This window comes from Panthera uncia, chromosome D1 (genome assembly GCF_023721935.1).
Source record: "Panthera uncia isolate 11264 chromosome D1, Puncia_PCG_1.0, whole genome shotgun sequence".
NCBI lineage: Eukaryota > Metazoa > Chordata > Mammalia > Carnivora > Felidae > Panthera > Panthera uncia.
The window spans coordinates 38,735,265-38,752,574 of record NC_064808.1 but is presented as its reverse complement, the minus strand read 5'-3'; the positions used below and the strand labels follow the sequence as shown (position 1 = coordinate 38,752,574).

Below are 17,310 nucleotides of genomic sequence, written 5' to 3'. Positions count from 1 at the left end.
ATCATATTACATGTAAGGCCTATGTTTTGGTTTATCATGTTGTTTATTTACATAACAATAAATACGGTCCAACATCATCCCTTTGAATGATTGCATAGTATTTCACTGTATGGATATACTACCTTTACCTTATCCCTTACTATGGCCTTCCGATTTTGTTTCGTTTTTCTTTTTTTTTTTTTTTGCACTTGTTTGTATTTTTATATATTTATTTGATTATTTCCTCAGGATAAATTTCTACTAGCAGAATTGCTGCATCAAAGCATATTCATAGCATTAAGACTTTTGGTACACATTGCTACCAACTCTTTAGAAAACACATACCAATTTATACACCTCCAGCAATGTAACCCCCTGATTTTCCTATCGGCCCCATGACTGCTCCCCTCCTCATTCAGCCTCCCGGTGAGCAGTAAGGACTCTCAGGAGGAAAAGGTTTAAAGGGTGAGGTGAGGCTCCCCCACAGAAGTGTCACTGAACAGTGATACAAAAGCGGTAAGTTCACTAGAGACAGAAAATGTTTGGGGAAGGGAAAAAGTGGGGTGGGTCCCTTTCTTTCGTGGGACTTCAGGATAGCATCACGTGGCAGAGAGAGCCAATAATGGGATCCCCAAAGACCTAGATATGATGGCTAGCTCTGTTACTCAAAGGTTGTGTGACCTTTAGGCAGGTCACTTAACCTCTCTGAGTCTCCGTTTCTTCATCTGTAAAATAACATTATCTTGTGTGAGAGCATCTGTCTCTCGGAAACATACAGGTAGACATGTTGCAGCCTGACTTTCACCAGGGAATGGCTGCATTAGTGCAGGGAAGGGGTTGACCTTGGACTTCTGTGTGTATAACCGGGGTCGTATTTAGCTCCCAAGAACAAGTCTTTGCTTACTACCCAGTTAGGGTCTTCACCTTGTATTTGATAACCATGCTGCACATAATCCCCATTCCTATCAAGCTGGGTCCAGATACAGCTGGAGACCTGAGTGGAGGGTAAGGGGAACAGGAAAAGTTGTGAGTGTCTAGGACAATTCCATCAGGTGTGTCTTTGGTTACCATTAGGATTACTTCAACACAACCTACCTGACCTTGAACTTCAGACTGAAGATTCCTGTGCCAAGCATTATACATGTATTGTTCTCACTATGGTCCTAGAAGGTAGGCATTCCCATTTTATAGGTGAAAAAACTGGCTCAACAAGGTTTAGCAACTTTCCCAAGGTCACACAGCTAGAATGGAAATGAGCTGGGATGTGAACCAGTCTGTATGCAACAAAGCCTGGGCTCTTAGTCTTTGCCAACAATCCTGGGAAGCGGTGGGGGTGGGGGTGGGGGAGCGTCCAACACCCTTCTCGTTTTACAGAGTAGCAGGCTGAGTCTCAGAGCTTGTCAAGAGCACACACAGCTGGTCTGTAGCAGAAAGAAGCCTAGAACCAGATCCCGGGGAAAGCAGGTCAGCTTGAGCTAGCTGGATCTAAAGGGGTCACCAAAATGTTTAGAGGTAGTTTTCTGACTCCAAATGTGGGAAGGAAGAAGAGACACTTTGATGTCTTGGATGGGGATTTGGCGGTCTTCACTTAAAGGCTTTTTGGGAAGAGCTGTGAAACACCTGTGCAGACAAGCCTGATTAGTCCCTTTCTTGATCTAAGGCAACCTTGAAATGCATACGCAGAGTGACAAACAATGTGTATGGAGTTGCCGGATAGCACCTTCTGTCATATCAGGGAAGACTTCCTGGAGGGGTGCATTTTCAATAGTCCCTGAAGGGTTGATACAATTCGAACAGAGCTGGTGACACCTGGATGCCTAGTAAGTGTACATGGCTACTGTAAGCCAAGCAAACCCTAGTGTAACATTTACATGCTTGGTGATGTTATTTTAAAACCATCCTTACTGAATGCATAGGCTGTGTTTACTTGTGTTATTTTATTGAATGAAAAAGCAGAATGATCACCTATGTCGTAGGCCCATCCTCACTACCTCTGAACCTGACCTTCATAATCTCCTTGCACTGAGACCCCTCTACCTTTCTAGGCAAGGCTGTCCTCGACGGTCTCCCTACGAGTTCCTGTTGAGGACGTATCTTCTTTGGTCACCTCCTTTAAGCACTTATAACTGCTTTCCCATCCATTACGTCATTTAATCCTGACACTGTCCTTAGAAAGTAGAGGTGCAGAGAGTATTCCCATTTTCCACATGAGAAACCGAGGGTTCAAGGTAGGGGTAGCAGATAGGTGTCAATTCACTTTGACTCTCTACAACATTGTATTGAGGGTTCTGAGGTCAAGTCCAGGCAGTTAGCAAAAACTAGTGCTGTGATCAATTAGCAATGTCTGCCCCGGGCACCAAAGTGGAATCAGGTCACCCGTGCCGGTGAGTTAAAGAACTCAGGTTTCCCGATTCCCAGCCCCAGGACTTCCCCCTGTTGCGTGTTCCTTATAGAGGGCTTGTGGAAGGAGATGCAGGTATTCAGATACAGGTAGGGGATGGTACAGAGTAAATGGCCCTCCAAAAGATATCCATGTCCTAGTCCCTAGAACCTGTGAATGTGACCTCATATGACAAAACAACAGTGGGAGATGGTCTTTGTAGATGTGATTAAGTTAAGGATCTTGAGGTGAGGAAGATGATTCTGCATTATCCAAGCAGGCCCTGAATGCAACAATGTGTACACTTAAAAGAGGGAGGAAAGACAAGTTTTGCACACAGAGAAGAAGGTGATGTGAAATAGAGCTTAGACGGATTTGGAGATGTGTCCACTAGCCCAGGACACCAGGAGTTGGAGGCAACAAGAAATGGATTCTTCCCTAGAGGCTTGGGGGTAGTGGGGATGGGCACCGAGCTCTGCCAGCACCTTGGCTTGGGCTCAGCGATACTGATTTTGAATCTCTGGGCTCCAGAACTGTCAGAGAAAACACTCCTGTTGTTTTAAGCCACCAAGTTTGTGATAACTTGTTACGGCAGCCACAGGATACTAATATACTCAATAAGTATTAATTTTACTTCTCTTCAAAGACTTCCTGAGCTCTGGAAAATACATTTGCACGTGTTATTTCATAATAAATAACATGAATTCCCATACAGATTCCATTGCCAGGAAGAAAGACCTCCATTATGAGTAAATATGTTCAAGGCAGAATCTAATGCATATTAGGACCATGCTTAGATCTCCTGCCCAAGGATGTTTACTCTACATGAATACCACTTAAGAAGTAATCTTAATTCTGCTCCATTTCCTGCCAGAACAGTTATTTGTCTGAGGTTTTTTCCATCCATCTTCAAAGGCCCACGGATGGGAGAATAGCATTCTGAACAAACGTAAGCCTTGGCTCCAAGGGCAAGTTGTGCCTCTACCTTCTGGGGGTGTTTTTGTGTATTTGTTCTGAAGGTATTAGGGGATTCAGTTCTTACTCCTTTGGGAAGAAGCTGGTAAGGAAGCAGAAGTTCAGCCTGCCATAAAATTAGTACACAGGCGGAATTAGTATCCAAGGCCAGCTAACTGGAAGCAATAAATCATGTCATCAATTAAATCTCATTCAGGGATGGATGCGTGTTGGGGAGGTTATGAAAGATGACTTGGGAGAGGTTTGGAATGTTAATATCTGAGGATTCAGAAGATGACTGCCATAGATAATTGCAATGCAATTCCAGCAATTATCACCATGATGCTTTTTTTTTTTTTTTTTTTTTTAAATATTCTACACACGCCACACTCGGGAGAAAACACCTGCCTCCAGAAGACACAGAAGAGCCATCAGGAAAATCATCGTCAAAAGAGCCTCAGGGAAGATTTTTAACAGGCTGCACATCCTGATAGCTGGCTAATAGTTCTGGGTGCTCTCCGGGGCTGAATGTACTTAATCTAGCCCCTCCACCCCATTTCACCGATAAGAAGCCTGAGGCTTGGAGAACCTAAGTTCAGTGGTCTACAGTGAGCGAGTGTGTGGTAGAAACCTTACTCCTAGGCCTGTGCCCCTTCCTAGTGTCTGCACTGCCTCCCAAGACTGCGTGCCTTGTCAATGTCAACGTGGGCCTCATCTCCAGCCTTCCTCATACACCTACAGAATCAGGTTAATCTCTAACAGGAATTTGTTGGGTACGATGAAGAAACTGGCCACTTCTTATTTGACTGGGTAAGAAAAAAATACCACTTAGAGTGTGCTGATCTGGTTCATTAAGGGCCTCTACCGGTTACTCTTGGGAAACAAGGTTCAAATTGTGTTGGGGCACCAGCACAGCTGGGAATGAGCAGGACTTCAGTAGCCCTTTAGTTAAGCCAGATCTTCTCTGACCTAACATAGCCTCAAATCAGTGCTGCCTTTGTATACAGAAACCCTAAAGGCACCTCATTTCAGCTGCCCTCCTGGGAAAATCAGGGAAGCTTCCAGAAGTGCTATTTACCTGGTAGTGGCCAAGAGTAGAGATGTGGACGGTGTAAGTAGGGAAACAGGGTTGAGCAGAACTTTTTATTGTCCTGGCTAGATCTCTGCTATATCCGGGAGGTAAAGTTCAAAGACAGCAAGCACTTTTTTGTTTTGTTTTGTTTTGTTTTTAAGATCACACGGTGAGTTAGCCAAGCTTGAACCTGAAATTAGATCTTCTAAGTTCTTTTTTTTTTTTTAATTTTTTTAACGTTTATTTATTTTTGAGACAGAGAGAAACAGAGCATGAATGGGGGAGGGCCAGAGAGAGAGGGAGACACGGAATCTGAAGCAGGCTCCAGGCTCTGAGCTGTCAACACAGAGCCTGACACGGGGCTCGAACTCACGGACCGTGAGATCATGACCCGAGCGGAAGCCGGACGCCCAACCGACTGAGCCACCCAGGCGCCCCCAGACCTTCTAAGTTCTTAAGTCAAGCCCTATGTCCCACATGTCCCACAGGTAGCTTTCTAATTAAAGAAATCCCTTTTAGTTTGTCAATGGATGGTGGAGGAATAGCACATCATTCCTCCCAGGAGTCTCTGTTACCCTCTGGAATTAAAATACCATGACCTTAACAAGTAGAGAAAAGAAATTCCCAAGAGTTGAAGTATGTGTGTAACTTCCACCCACAACCGTCTCTGAAGGGTCGCCTGGGGACTGACTGATGCAGATGCCCAAAGCCCAACTCCTTTGTCTTGAGGCAGGGCAACCTCTGTGTTGCGATTTATATTCTGGAGCTCCCCACGACATCAGGAGGAGACCGGACTTTGCCAAAATCATATCCTTGCTCCGCTCCTCTTCCTCTCCTGTGCTTAATTAATCAGAGTTCTTCAGAGAAACAAAACCCAGAAAGAGAGGAGCAGAGATTTTAAGAATTGGCTTGTATGTGATTATCAGAGCTCTCACTCTGAAATCTGTAGGGCAAGTGAGCAGGATGGAGATTCAGGTAGGAGTTGAGGTTGCAGGCTTGTGTCTGAGGGCTAGAATTTCTCTGTTGCAGTCTAGAGGCAGAATATCCTCTTCAGGAAACTCAGTCTTTGCTCCTGAGACCTTCAACTGATTAGATGAGGCCCACCCATGCTATATAGAATGATCTGCTTCACTTAAACTCAATTGATGACAAACGTTAATCACATCTAAACGTATACCTTTATAGCAACATCTAAGCTGCTGTTTGACCAAACAACTGGTCGCCAGTCTAGCCAAGGTGACACATGAAATTAGGCATCATGTCCCCTCACCTTAACAGGCGTTCCTGAGAGCACACCCTTAATAAATCACTTTCACATTAATCCTCATCTTATACTCAGCTTCCAGGGAACCTGCACTAAGAGCAACTGATGCTTTGTGTCCTGCTGCACTGCTTGGTTTGTTTTAGGCTTGCTTTTGTATTGTCCACACTTCCCCTCTAGAAGTAAGTTCCTAGAGAGCGGGTTTTTTTTTTCTGTCTTGCTTACTGCTATAGCCCCGGTCCCTAGAACAAGACTTAGCACACAACCGATTGGCTGGTCTTTTGCCTGCTTGCTCTCAGCCTCCGTTTCTACTCTGCTTTGTTCTGCTATGGACCTTAGGGAGGCTTGGACCCTGTAACTGCATTTTCCAGACTTTCCCGCCAAGAGGCTTTCAGATAGGCTCTATCCATTAGGCAACGGTGGGAGATTGGCAGACGGGAGGAGACAGGAGGCTCTTTTCCTGCTTTGGGCTTGCATTAACATCTCCCCAGCAGGCATGGAGAGCAATAGGTAATTTTTGGCACTTCTGGAATTTACATGTGAAGCTTCTTTCTCAGAGTCTGAGTAGCTCTCCAACCTGGTCCTGGCACCGGCCTGCAGCGTATCCCCATTGGGGTCTTGGTTCTGGCCACCTTTGGGAAACCTCTAGGGCTCAAAGCACCAGCTCACCTCGCCCCTCCCACGTTCTGGACTCTGGTAACACCACCTCTACCCTGCTCTTCTCCCATTCTTAGGGATGGCAGCTTCTTCCTGCATCACTAAGCTCTGGATTCACTCAAAATTCGTCTTTTGCCTCCTCAGCCCTTCCAACGCTATATAGTCACTTTGCTATATTAAATTCCTTTTGTTTAAAATATCCAGAGGAAAAAAATAATAAAATACAATAAAATATCCAGACAGGTATATGTCCCATGACCGGATCCTCTCAACTCTGACTGATATTTTGATCATCAACAAATACTTGTTGAAAGAATAAATTGTATTGCTATACTAATGTTCTGATTGCTTGTAATTCAAAAGAAAGAAACATCTTTTCCGGCGTCCAAAATCAAATTGCGTGGAAGGACTCTGGCTGGGCCACATGCTCCTCCGTGCCTTGGACCAATCTCTCTGGGAGAAGGGCTGGAGCTCCCTGATTGGTTAGGCCTGGCTCACGAACTCGGGCCTGTAGCTCACAGCAGGCGTACTGACATTGACTGTCCCATCTGAACCACTTGTAGTGAGGGAGAGGCACTTCCCCAGTGAAACAGGGAACTGGGCAGAAAACAACCCCAACATTTTACCACTATGGTAACTTTACAATCTTCAGGGGGAAATAGACATGTTGGCAAATTATTATCATATGATGAAGTGAAGCACAAGTATTCTAGGAGCACAGAGAAGCATTTACTCTACAAAACATGTCCACATACGCAACATAAGTCGTTCCTTAAGAGGCCAGCCACCGAGAAGAAGGTATTTTCATCTTCATGTTACAGAATCTTCTTTGCCCTCTGTGACTGGTCTGTTGTCTCCTTTTTGATCCAAAGCCTTGTCTGCCCAGCTCCCTTGGCCAGGCCACATCAGCCTTTGTTTTCTTTCTACTTCTAAACATCTCAGTTCCATTCCTTTTTTAAGTAAAATCGTCCTGAAGGAGAAGCGATTGCAAGCAAGTTTTCCCTGGTCCCATGACAGCCATGGCACGGACCATTGTACGAAACACCCACCACGGGAGACACCACCCCAGATAGTCAACACACATTCCCTCATTTAGTCTTCTTCAAACCTTACCAACTACCTGTGGTGTCCCAGAAATATTGGGTGACTTGGCCAAGGTCTGTAGCAACTTTAAAAGAGTCAGGACATAAAGCTACCTCAGTCTGGCCCCCCAAACAGCAGCATTTCTCCTACTTTGTCTTCACGTCAATGGAGGAACGGTTGAGGGAACTGGGGATGTTTAACCAAGAGGTCAACACACATGGGGGTGTCATTATTCATTCAAATATCCAATGGGCTACGAGGTAGAAGAGAGAATTCACTGATTTTTTGTGGCTCCGAGGGCCAGAAACAGTGCCAACTATGTAAGTTACAGTAAGGTTAAGCTCTGCTCAATATAATCAAAATGGTAGAAGGTAGAGTGGGTGTTCAAGGAGATGGTGATGGGGCGCGCCTTTTGAGGGATGTGGGAGAATGAGAAAATCCTGATTCAGAGCAGTTGAAGACCCTACAACTGTGAAACCACTCCTTGCTTTCTGCTCACCCCATTTCCTGGTTATAATTCTTGCAAGGGGTACCCAAGACTCTGGGTCAACTCCAGATGGTAAATCGATTTAAAAAACCAAATAAGTAAAGATAACACATTGGTTGTTAAAAAAAAAAAAAACCCAAAAACCCACAAAAATGAGACCGTGTATTGATAATATAGACACACCACAGGGACGTTTTGCAAACTTTCATGCAACTCTGAGCATTTTAGGCTGCCTCAGACTTCTCTAGACTTTTAAATTTCATTTTATCATTTAAGAAGTACTCCATGCCTACCCAGTTAAGACTATACTGCTTGTTTGAAAAAAATGTACTGATTTCAATATTCTGCCTCAGACTCTACGTGAATTGCCTAAGAGAAGGACCCAGATGGGGCTGAGATGGGCAGAGGAGGCGGGGTGAAGCTGACAAGAGGGCAGGGTGGGAGTGTCTAGTTTGTGTCCTGTCTGGGAGGCATCTCGTGAGCTTCCTTCTGTCTCCCTCTGCCCTCTTCCCTCTGCCCCTGGGTCCATGACCCCACATGTGCGCTGAAGTAGTGATGTGGTACTATTTCTCCCTTCCTGAGGCAGGAGTCCATCTTGTCCTTCACCACGAGGAGACACCTGTAAGTGTCCATGCTCCCATGTTTGGGACTGGGATCAAACTAACTTGGCCTTGGAACTCAAGACCCCCTTCTTTCTTGTCTGCGACACATGGCAAACTATGCAGGTATTTCCATGGCGCATACTTTTAAGGGCTATGCAGGTATGCTGTGGCCAAAGTTCCATTCGCAGGTGAGGAAACTAAGACCTGTGGAGTTCAATGTCTCGCCAATAACTGGCCATGTGAGGACTTGAAAGCTGACCCTCCTGACTCCTAGCCTGGCTCCTTGCACTACCCCATACATCTCCTTCACAGGCTGCTTAGTGGCATGGTCGACGGAGGAGGAAGCTGAGCTAGGGAAAGGCAGGGCTCTTGCTTCAGGATTTCTGTGCCTCTGTGACCCAGCTCTGATCACAGCTGGAGGCCTGGCCTCTGGTGCCCTGTATTCAAATCACCAGCCTTGATTCTCCTTTCTGATTTGTCCACCCTCTCCCCTCCCAGAGTATATTCCAGCCTCGAGAGCTCTTCCTGGTCAGTGACAAGCAGGTAGCAGGTGCTGGGCCTGTAAGATCTTGTAGAGTCAGGGCTGGAGTCAATGTCACATGTAAGTAGAAGTTGTGGGAAAGCAGAAATTGTGAGTACGGAGAGGGCCCCACGCTACAGTGAGAGCAGGACAGATGTCCAGAGCCACAGAGACAAGAGAGAGAAACTAGTGACCATGGCTACCTTGGTTCTTGAGGGCACCTCAGTGCTCAACTCCAGTTCCACAAAGGATTTTGTCTCAGGCAATAGGGAGCCACAGAAGTTTCAAGGGAATGGCAGAATTTCATGTAATCATTTTATTCAATGTTCTGCCTCTCCTACCATCTCACTCATTGCCCTTGCTGATAACCCATACCTCCAGAGGTCAGATTCATCAGGAAGTCAGTGGGTTTGGGAATGACCTCAGTGCCTTCAGCTTGGGAAATCCAGATTTCGTCTGGACTCACCATCTATCCAAAGCACAGTGTGGAATTCTTTCATTCAGAAACTGAGATGACAGTTAACCAATTAGGCCTTCCCTGGTCCCTTCTATATTCTTGGACAACTTGCACCACAGCAGGCCAGCTTGGCCGGTTACCATGGACACCACCGTTGCTGTAATTGGAGCCCGCTGGGCAGCAGCTAACAGCAGATTTTACCAGTTTCTTGTCTTCTAGTGAAGGCAGAGCCAATGGGAATGCAGCTCTCCTCATCAACACAAAGAGTTTAGTGTGTAGGGTAGGGTGGTGGTGGAAAGAGAAGAACAATTACTCTTATAAAATGTCACAAACCAATGTCCTTGCTGAAACAAGGAATAAATTTTGACCAGTAGAACTGTGGCCATTATATTTCCTGTAGTCATGAATATTTCGGAGTGGGATAATAATCAATGTCAGGGCTGAGTTTTCCCTAAGATCTCAGCTTTTCTCTGTTGTCTTAGTATCTAGTAACGGCCAACATTTACAGAGCACTTACTGTATGTACGTTACATACATTCTTCCATTTAATCCAGACAACTAGTCTATGAAGAAAGTTCTCTCACTATTCCCATTTTATAGACGAGAGCATGTAGGCTCAAAGTGGTAAGGTCTCTTGCTAAGAGCACGCAAAAAGTGAGCCTCTAAAATTCATGTCCCAACTTGATTCTTCCAAGTAGGTGGGAAGTTTGAAAATACTTTTGAAAAAATACCTGTGGGAGGTTTTTAAAGGTCCTGGGCCCCAAACTTAATTCTTGTCAGTGACTGTATTGGCAAGGCCACAGCCTTGTCCCACAGGAGACAGCCTTGCCCCTGTTACCGGAAGTTTTGGGCCTGGACTCTTCTAAAGTCTCTAGCCTGACACCCTGGGGAAGTTGCTTAAGCTTACTGAATTACAGTCTATAAAGTGGAGTGCTAATCCCCACTCTGCTTACATCACAGGGATGTTATGCCTCAATCTAAGTAAAAGCAAAAGTGTTTTGCAAACTGTATAAAACCATAGATGGGATTTTTCAACTCAAGTCAACATTCTTTGAGCACTTAGCCCGGGTTGGGAAGTGTGCTAGGTGCCAGGGATATAAATAAAAATTAATAATTTTTATGCGCGGGGCGCCTGGGTGGCTCAGTCGGTTGGGTGTCCGACTTCGGCTCAGGTCATGATCTCACACTCCGTGAGCTTGAGCCCGAGTCGGGCTCTGTGCTGACAGCTCAGAGCCTGGAGCCCGCTTCAGATTCTGTGTCTCCCCCTCTCTCTGCCCCTCCCCTGTTCATGCTCTCTCTCTGTCTCAAAAATCAATAAAAACATTTAAAAAATTAAAAAAAATTAATAATATAGGATTGTTTGTTCATTCAACAACTGGGTATGGAGCTGAGTTCCCATGGACCAGGTACTGTGCTAAGCACCGGGAATGCATCTATATCTGAATCAGGGCCAGGTTCTAGGCTCCCAGAACTGCTCATGATGTGCAGAGAAGAGAGATGTTCAAAACGTTCAACAATGTTCCATGGGTGCTGTTAGAAGAACCCCGGGTGCTATGGGGGCATCTAGCAGGGAGTCCTAACCTGATCTAGGAGTCCAGGCCTCCCCGAGGAAGTGATATTTAAGTGTCCTCTGGGAGCACAGAGACTAAGCGGGGACTGGGTATATAAACCAATAAATACAGAGCTATGATACATGGACACAGAAGGTAGAGAGGCAAGTCTTGCCACACCTGTATTAATCACACACACACACACACACACACACACACACACACACTAATCTGGTTAATCTGGCAAGTAAAATATAAGCTGTACACCATAGTCTCCTAATTCAGACCATATTAACTTAGAGTATCTCATTGCCAGATCTTGACGACTTGTATATAAAATGAAGGGAAAGAGTCACTTTCACTTTTTAACTATGAAGCTTTTCATACATAGAACACAAGAGACCGAGAAAGACTTGTAAGCAATCCCTGTCCCATCCCGCAATCCCCAGCCCTGAGAATCCGGGAGGTTGTTTACAGTTAGAAACTGAAGCTACTTGACGGTTGGCGAGGTAGCCTTGGAGCGCGGCCAGAAGAGTTGTCCTAATCTTATCTTCTCCGCTAACTTGTAGAAATGGTCTTAGACAGGTCCCTCCCTCCTCAAGCCTCAGTTTTCCCACCTGTACATAGAGGAAGTTGGGAAAGTCCTTTTGAGCTAGTTTTATGTGTTTTTGAAAAGGACTTTTTGCCCTATCTCCCCAAGCTAATGTGGGTCCCTTGTTAGCACTTATCATTGTCTGTACTTCTTTTCTTAAAAAAAGAAAAAATCTGTTTATCTATTTCTATCAGTATTTGCCCTCTCCTGAAGACCTGACCTTCAGAAGAACAGAGACTCTGCTGTTTGCGACTGTACTCATATGTTTTAGCCTGTACCTGGCACATAGTAGGAGCTCAATAAATATTTGTGGCCCCAATGTTCCCGATGAGCACTCATCCCTACCCCAGCCCTGCTGGCTTGATACCAAAAAGCATTGGGCTGACAGATGTGTAGAGCTTTTTGACATTACAAAGGGTCATTCCAGGGCCTTTGACATAATTACAAACACAAGGCCCTGTTACAACAAACACTCCTTTCCTTTCCAAGGCTGTGGAAGAAATGAAGCCAGAATCACAAGTTCAGTCAGAATGAAGTCAGTTGCCACCCATAGTGTGACAGTAGGGATTAGCAAACCCTATTATGGAATTTTTCTCCAAAGCCAAGAATTGTTAAACGTTGCGAAATCGGTACTGCTTAGAGTGATTTATGGAGCTGAACCACATTTGATTTCCTTGTGTCAACCCTTACTTTGACTGTATTCATTCATTTGTTCGTTTGTTCGGATAGCACTTCTTTTTAGGCTTTACTGTGTGCCGACTTTGAGCAGAACATGGTGAGATGTGTGCCAAGAGCCCATGGAGGGAAGTGCATCTATCCAAGAACTGCAAGGCTCATCTAAGATGTTAGTATCTGGGAACCCATTTGACTAAGGTTTGTCTCTTGCTGGGGTGCCTGGGTGGCTCTGTGGGTTAAGCATCCAATTTCAGCTCAGATCATGATCTCATAGTTTGTGAGTTCAAGCCCTGCGTTGGGCTCTGTGCTGACAGCTCAGAGCCTGGAGCCTGCTTTGGATTCTGTGTCTCCCCTCTCTGTCTGCCCCTCCCCTGCTCATGATCTGTCTCTGTCTCTTCTCTAAAAAAATAAATAAACATTAAAAAAAATTTTTTAAAAAGTCTCTTGCTACTAAACAGTAAGCCTCAGGGAAACAGGGACTATTTTTTTTTTTTTTTGTCTTGCTCAATACTGAACAGTACTTGGTACACAGTAGGAACTCGATACATAGTTGCAGAATGAGGGAAATAGTATCATCTAAAAGAGATCCAAAAAGTGCTATGGGGATTGGAAGGTAGAGCTTAGTCTCAGCTAGGGAAATTATATGATCAAAACTGAGTGCTTAGTGCTTAGTGCTTCCTGCAGCTGTTCTCAGCCCTATTTGACAATGGGGAAACTGCCACAGAGAGAGAGAAAATGATGTTAGGATAGAAAATGATGTTAGAAAATGATGTTTCTAAAATGATGTTAGAAAATAGTGTTAGGATTTATAACACACCGTGTTATGGGCTGAATTTTGTCCTCCTCCCATTCATATGTTGAAGTCTTACCACCTAGTACCTCAGAATGTGACAGTATCTGGAAGGAGGGTCTTTAAAGAGGCAAATAATTTAAAAATGCAGTCAGGTGGGTCTTAATCTATATGACTAGTGCCTTTAAAGAAGAGGGGATTAGGACACAGACACCTACGAAGGGAAGAACCTTGCAAAGACACAGGGAGAAGATGGTTATCTATAGGCCAAGGAGAGAGGCCTCAGAAGAATCAACCCTGTTAGTATAACACCGTGATCTGCTGTCCTCTAGAACTGTGAGAAAATAAACTTCTGTTGTTTAAGCCCCTCAGTGTGTGGTACTTGGGTATGGCAGCCTTAAGTGAACTAATATGCTCAATAAGTGATGGCAGAGTTAGGATGAGAAGTCAGGTCTGCTGAATTTCTCTCTTAAGCTCTCTACATGGCCCCACCCGGCTGGTCCAGTCAATGCTCCCCAACACCTGCTCCTGGTGAGGGCGAGAACGATGATGCTAACAGCTAACCCATATATAGTGCTTATCATGTACCAGGCACCCTTCTACGTACTTTACATACATTGGTTCATCTAATTCTCTCGACACGCTTGGGAAGTAAGTACTATGATTGTCCCATTTTTACACATGAGGAAACCGAAGAACAAATTGAGCAAACAGATTGAGCAACTCACCCAAAACGCCCCAAAGCAGCCAGCTACTCAGTGCTCCAGGGGCTGAGAGCCGCTCCAGGGCCTGCTCCTACCCTCCTGCTGTTCTAACGTGGTTTGTCTACATACCAAAGTAGTTTTTAAACATGCGAGGTAATGGTGGCACTTTGGGCCTCACTGGGTTTGCTTTTATATAGCCATCCGGGGGCGCCTGGGTGGCTCAGTCGGTTGAGCGGCTGACTTCGGCTCAGGTCATGATCTCACGGTCCGTGAGTTTGGGCCCCGCGTCGGGCTCTGTGCTGACCGCTCAGAGCCTGGAGCCTGTTTCAGATTCTGTGTCTCCCTCTCTCTCTGATCCTCCCCCATTCATGCTCTGTCTCTCTCTGTCTCAAAAATAAATAAACGTTAAAAAAAAAATTAAAAAAAAAATATATATAGCCATCCGTTGTGGCCATACTTACCCCGATCTGAAGCGGTTCAAAGGAGGCATAAAACAAATGAGTGGAGGGGAACTGGAGTCTTGCTAAAGAGTAGAGTGTTAGGATTTATTTGTTCCAGAATCTTCCCATGTGTTAGGATATCAATCAGAAGCACTGAAGGAACGGATTTCAAGCATCCTGCAAGTTCAAAAACATCTTCTAATTCAGTTGTTGAAAGTGAAACAACCAAACGACTCCAGTCAAAGCCGCTTTGCAGTAAGAGACCTGGGTTTAAGTCCTTTTTTGACCACTAACCAGCTGTGTGACTTGGGTTTATATGCTTAGTTGGAGTTTCAGTTTTCTCTTTTGGGAGATGGGGGAACTAACACTCCTTTCGTGGATTAGACATAATATATCCAAAAACACTGCCACGGGTGCCAGTACATAGTAAGTGATCAATAAACACTGCTCTTATTAGCTAAGCAAAATGACCACACCCAAAGGCTTTCTCCTCCATGAAGCCTTTCCCGATGTCTCATCCTAGCCTGTCCAAATTACTTGCTCACAGCTCTGGCTCTCCCAGGAAGTTGCTTACACTTCTATTGTCCTTCATTGTATCATAGAAGTTGATGACACGCCAATCATTCTGTCCATCCACTCAGTAAAATTATACTAATCATTTTCTGCATCCCAGTGCTGTGCTGGGCACTGGGAGTTCAGAGATGGGTGCCTGGACACTCGCTTTTGCCCCTATCCAGCCCTGTTTTAGCTCTTGTTACCACATCCTTGCAGACTCCTTCAAAAAACTGAGGCTGTTAGTTTGGGCTGGGGAAAGGTGGATGGAAAGAGAGATATGTGATAGCTATCTGCAAAATCCCAAAGGACATCACTCTGCGGAGGAGATATTACCAGAAGACAGATGTAGTTCCAGAGAACAGAATGGGCCGGTGGGGGACATCTCAGGAGATAACAGGAGGGCATTCCAAGAGAAAAAGATTTTTGTCAATTTTGCTTATAGCTCAAAGAGTTTGGGCTTTGGGGCAACTCAGGGCTATTGAGACCCTGTGCTCAATAGGCAGGGTCGTAATAATAATAATGACAACAACAAAGATTAAAGGGTTTTTTTTCATATACAATTATCCTAGCTTCATAACTGTCCTTCAAGCTGAACAGTTTAGATGCCAGCTTCTTCAATGCAGTCCACAAAAGGGCATGGAGAACGCGGGGTGCGGGGTGGAGGGCTCTTGCCCAATCTTCCCCTAGTCTGGGCAGTGAAACTCACATATTTTCTGTTTTGTATAAAACAAAACAAAACAAAACAAAAAACAGAGGCCCAGATGGTGGAAGTGACTTACTCAAGATCAAAAAGTGGAGAGTGGCAAATGTTTTAATAGTTAACACTTACTGGTTCTTTATTATATGTCAGACATTGGCTAAGGGGCTTTGCAGTTTTCTCTCATTTAATTCTCTGACAAGCTGTCAAGTAGTTACCCTTATTTTTCCCCATTTCACAGATGAGGAAATGAGGTAAAATAAGACATTTTCACAAGGTTATCTAGCTATTAAGTAGCCAAGTCTGCATTTGCTCTCAATAGGTGGTGGGTTGACTTTGGAATAACAGCCTGATCCTGGACGTGTGTTGGGGGGGGCAGGATGAGGCGCGATGGACAGGTGGACGCCTACCTGGGCGTGCACTGCACAATGTTGGCCTGGGGCTGGAAGCACAAGGAGGGGGCGGGTTAGGGGAGGGGCCTCCGAATCGCGGTTCCCCACTAGCTTCCCCGGCAGATGAAAAGTCCCGCCCCCCACTTAAGAAAGGGCAGGGATTGGCTCTTCCGAGGGAGATTGGCAGCACAAAGCACGAAGGGGGCCGCCGCGGAGGCGGGGCCGCAAGCAGGAAGTGGGAGTGAAGGTGGCTCGAGGGGGTGGCCCGCGAGCTGCTACCACCACTTCGCCTGGTCGCGGCCGCCAGGGGCGAGATGGAGGGCCCGGGGCTGGGCTCGCAGGTGAGTGCGACCGGACGCTGGCGGTCTTGGGGCCGGGAGAGCGGCGGCGGCCATGGGGAGAGGGAAGGGCGTAGGTGTGAGGCGGCTCCTAACAGGGGCCTCCGGGGGCGGAGGGGCCTGGGCCGGGGAGGAGGAAGCATGGAGACGCCGAGAATGATGCCGGGAATTCTCTCGGAGGCGACCGGAAAGAAAAGGCGAGGACACACGGGTGAGTGCCCTCCCGGCCCTCCAGCCTGCACGGTGGGCCAGGATGCCCCCCGGGACCGGGACCCGCGTGCCCGGCAGGGACCTCAGGGGCCTGGGAGTGGAGTGTGGCCGTTCCTGGGAGAGGTGTCAGGTGACACACCTGAGTTGGACCAGCCTGTCTTGACCTTGGCCTGGAATCCGTGCGGTTCTCTTGATCTCTTTTTTCCGTGGAGTTGCCTGGGCACCTGCCTTCGCCCCACCCAGCCCTGTTCTAGCTTTTGTTCCCACATCCTTGCTGACTCTTTCAAAGAACCGAGGCTCTTGGCTTCTGCTGGGGGAAAGGTGGGTGAAAAGAGAGGTAGGTACCTGATAGCGATTTGCAGGCCCCCCGCGCCCCCCCCCCCCCCCAAAAAAGAGGATGCTATTCTGTGGAGGAGAACCTACCAGAAGCCAGATGTAATTCCAGAGAACAGAACGGGCCAGTGGGGGACGTTACAGGAGATAACAGGAGGGCGTTCCGAGAGAACAAGATTTTTGTCCTTTTTGTTTATGGCCCTTTCCCAGTGCCTAAAGTGCCGACTGACATGTTGTAGCTGTTCACTTAATGTTGGATAAATGAAGAATATCCAGATTCTGCCAACATTTAGTGAGTGCTTAGCATATACCAGAAGTTTTATATGCATTATTTTATTCTGGAATTGAAGCATCGTGAAGAACATGATATTGTCTCCTTTTTTACTGAGGAGAAAACTGAAGCTGTCTCCAGTTGGAGTGAGCTACATAGCAGATTTTCGGCCCTTAATGGGACCCAAGCAGTTTGAGATGACTGGATTAGTTGGCCTCTAAAAAAAGAAGTGTTTACAATCCTTACAGTGTTTCTCATGCTTCCTCATTCCTGTCCTTCTTTAAGCAGTCTGATGTGGGTTTAAGAGAAAG

The 17,310-nt window shown here is 46.0% G+C and overlaps 1 protein-coding gene across 1 annotated transcript in view; it reads right to left on the bottom strand.

Annotated features, from left to right (window-relative positions):
• The window catches only part of LOC125913389 (mas-related G-protein coupled receptor member X2-like), a 41,375-nt gene extending 31,626 nt beyond the window's left edge, over positions 1 to 9,749 (bottom strand). The window contains exon 1 of the mRNA XM_049618488.1: positions 9,593 to 9,749. Within this exon, the coding sequence (XP_049474445.1) occupies positions 9,593 to 9,707 (115 nt within the window). The 5' untranslated portion in view covers positions 9,708 to 9,749. The remainder of the gene's footprint in view (positions 1 to 9,592) is intronic.
• Positions 9,750 to 17,310: the final 7,561 nt, after the last annotated feature.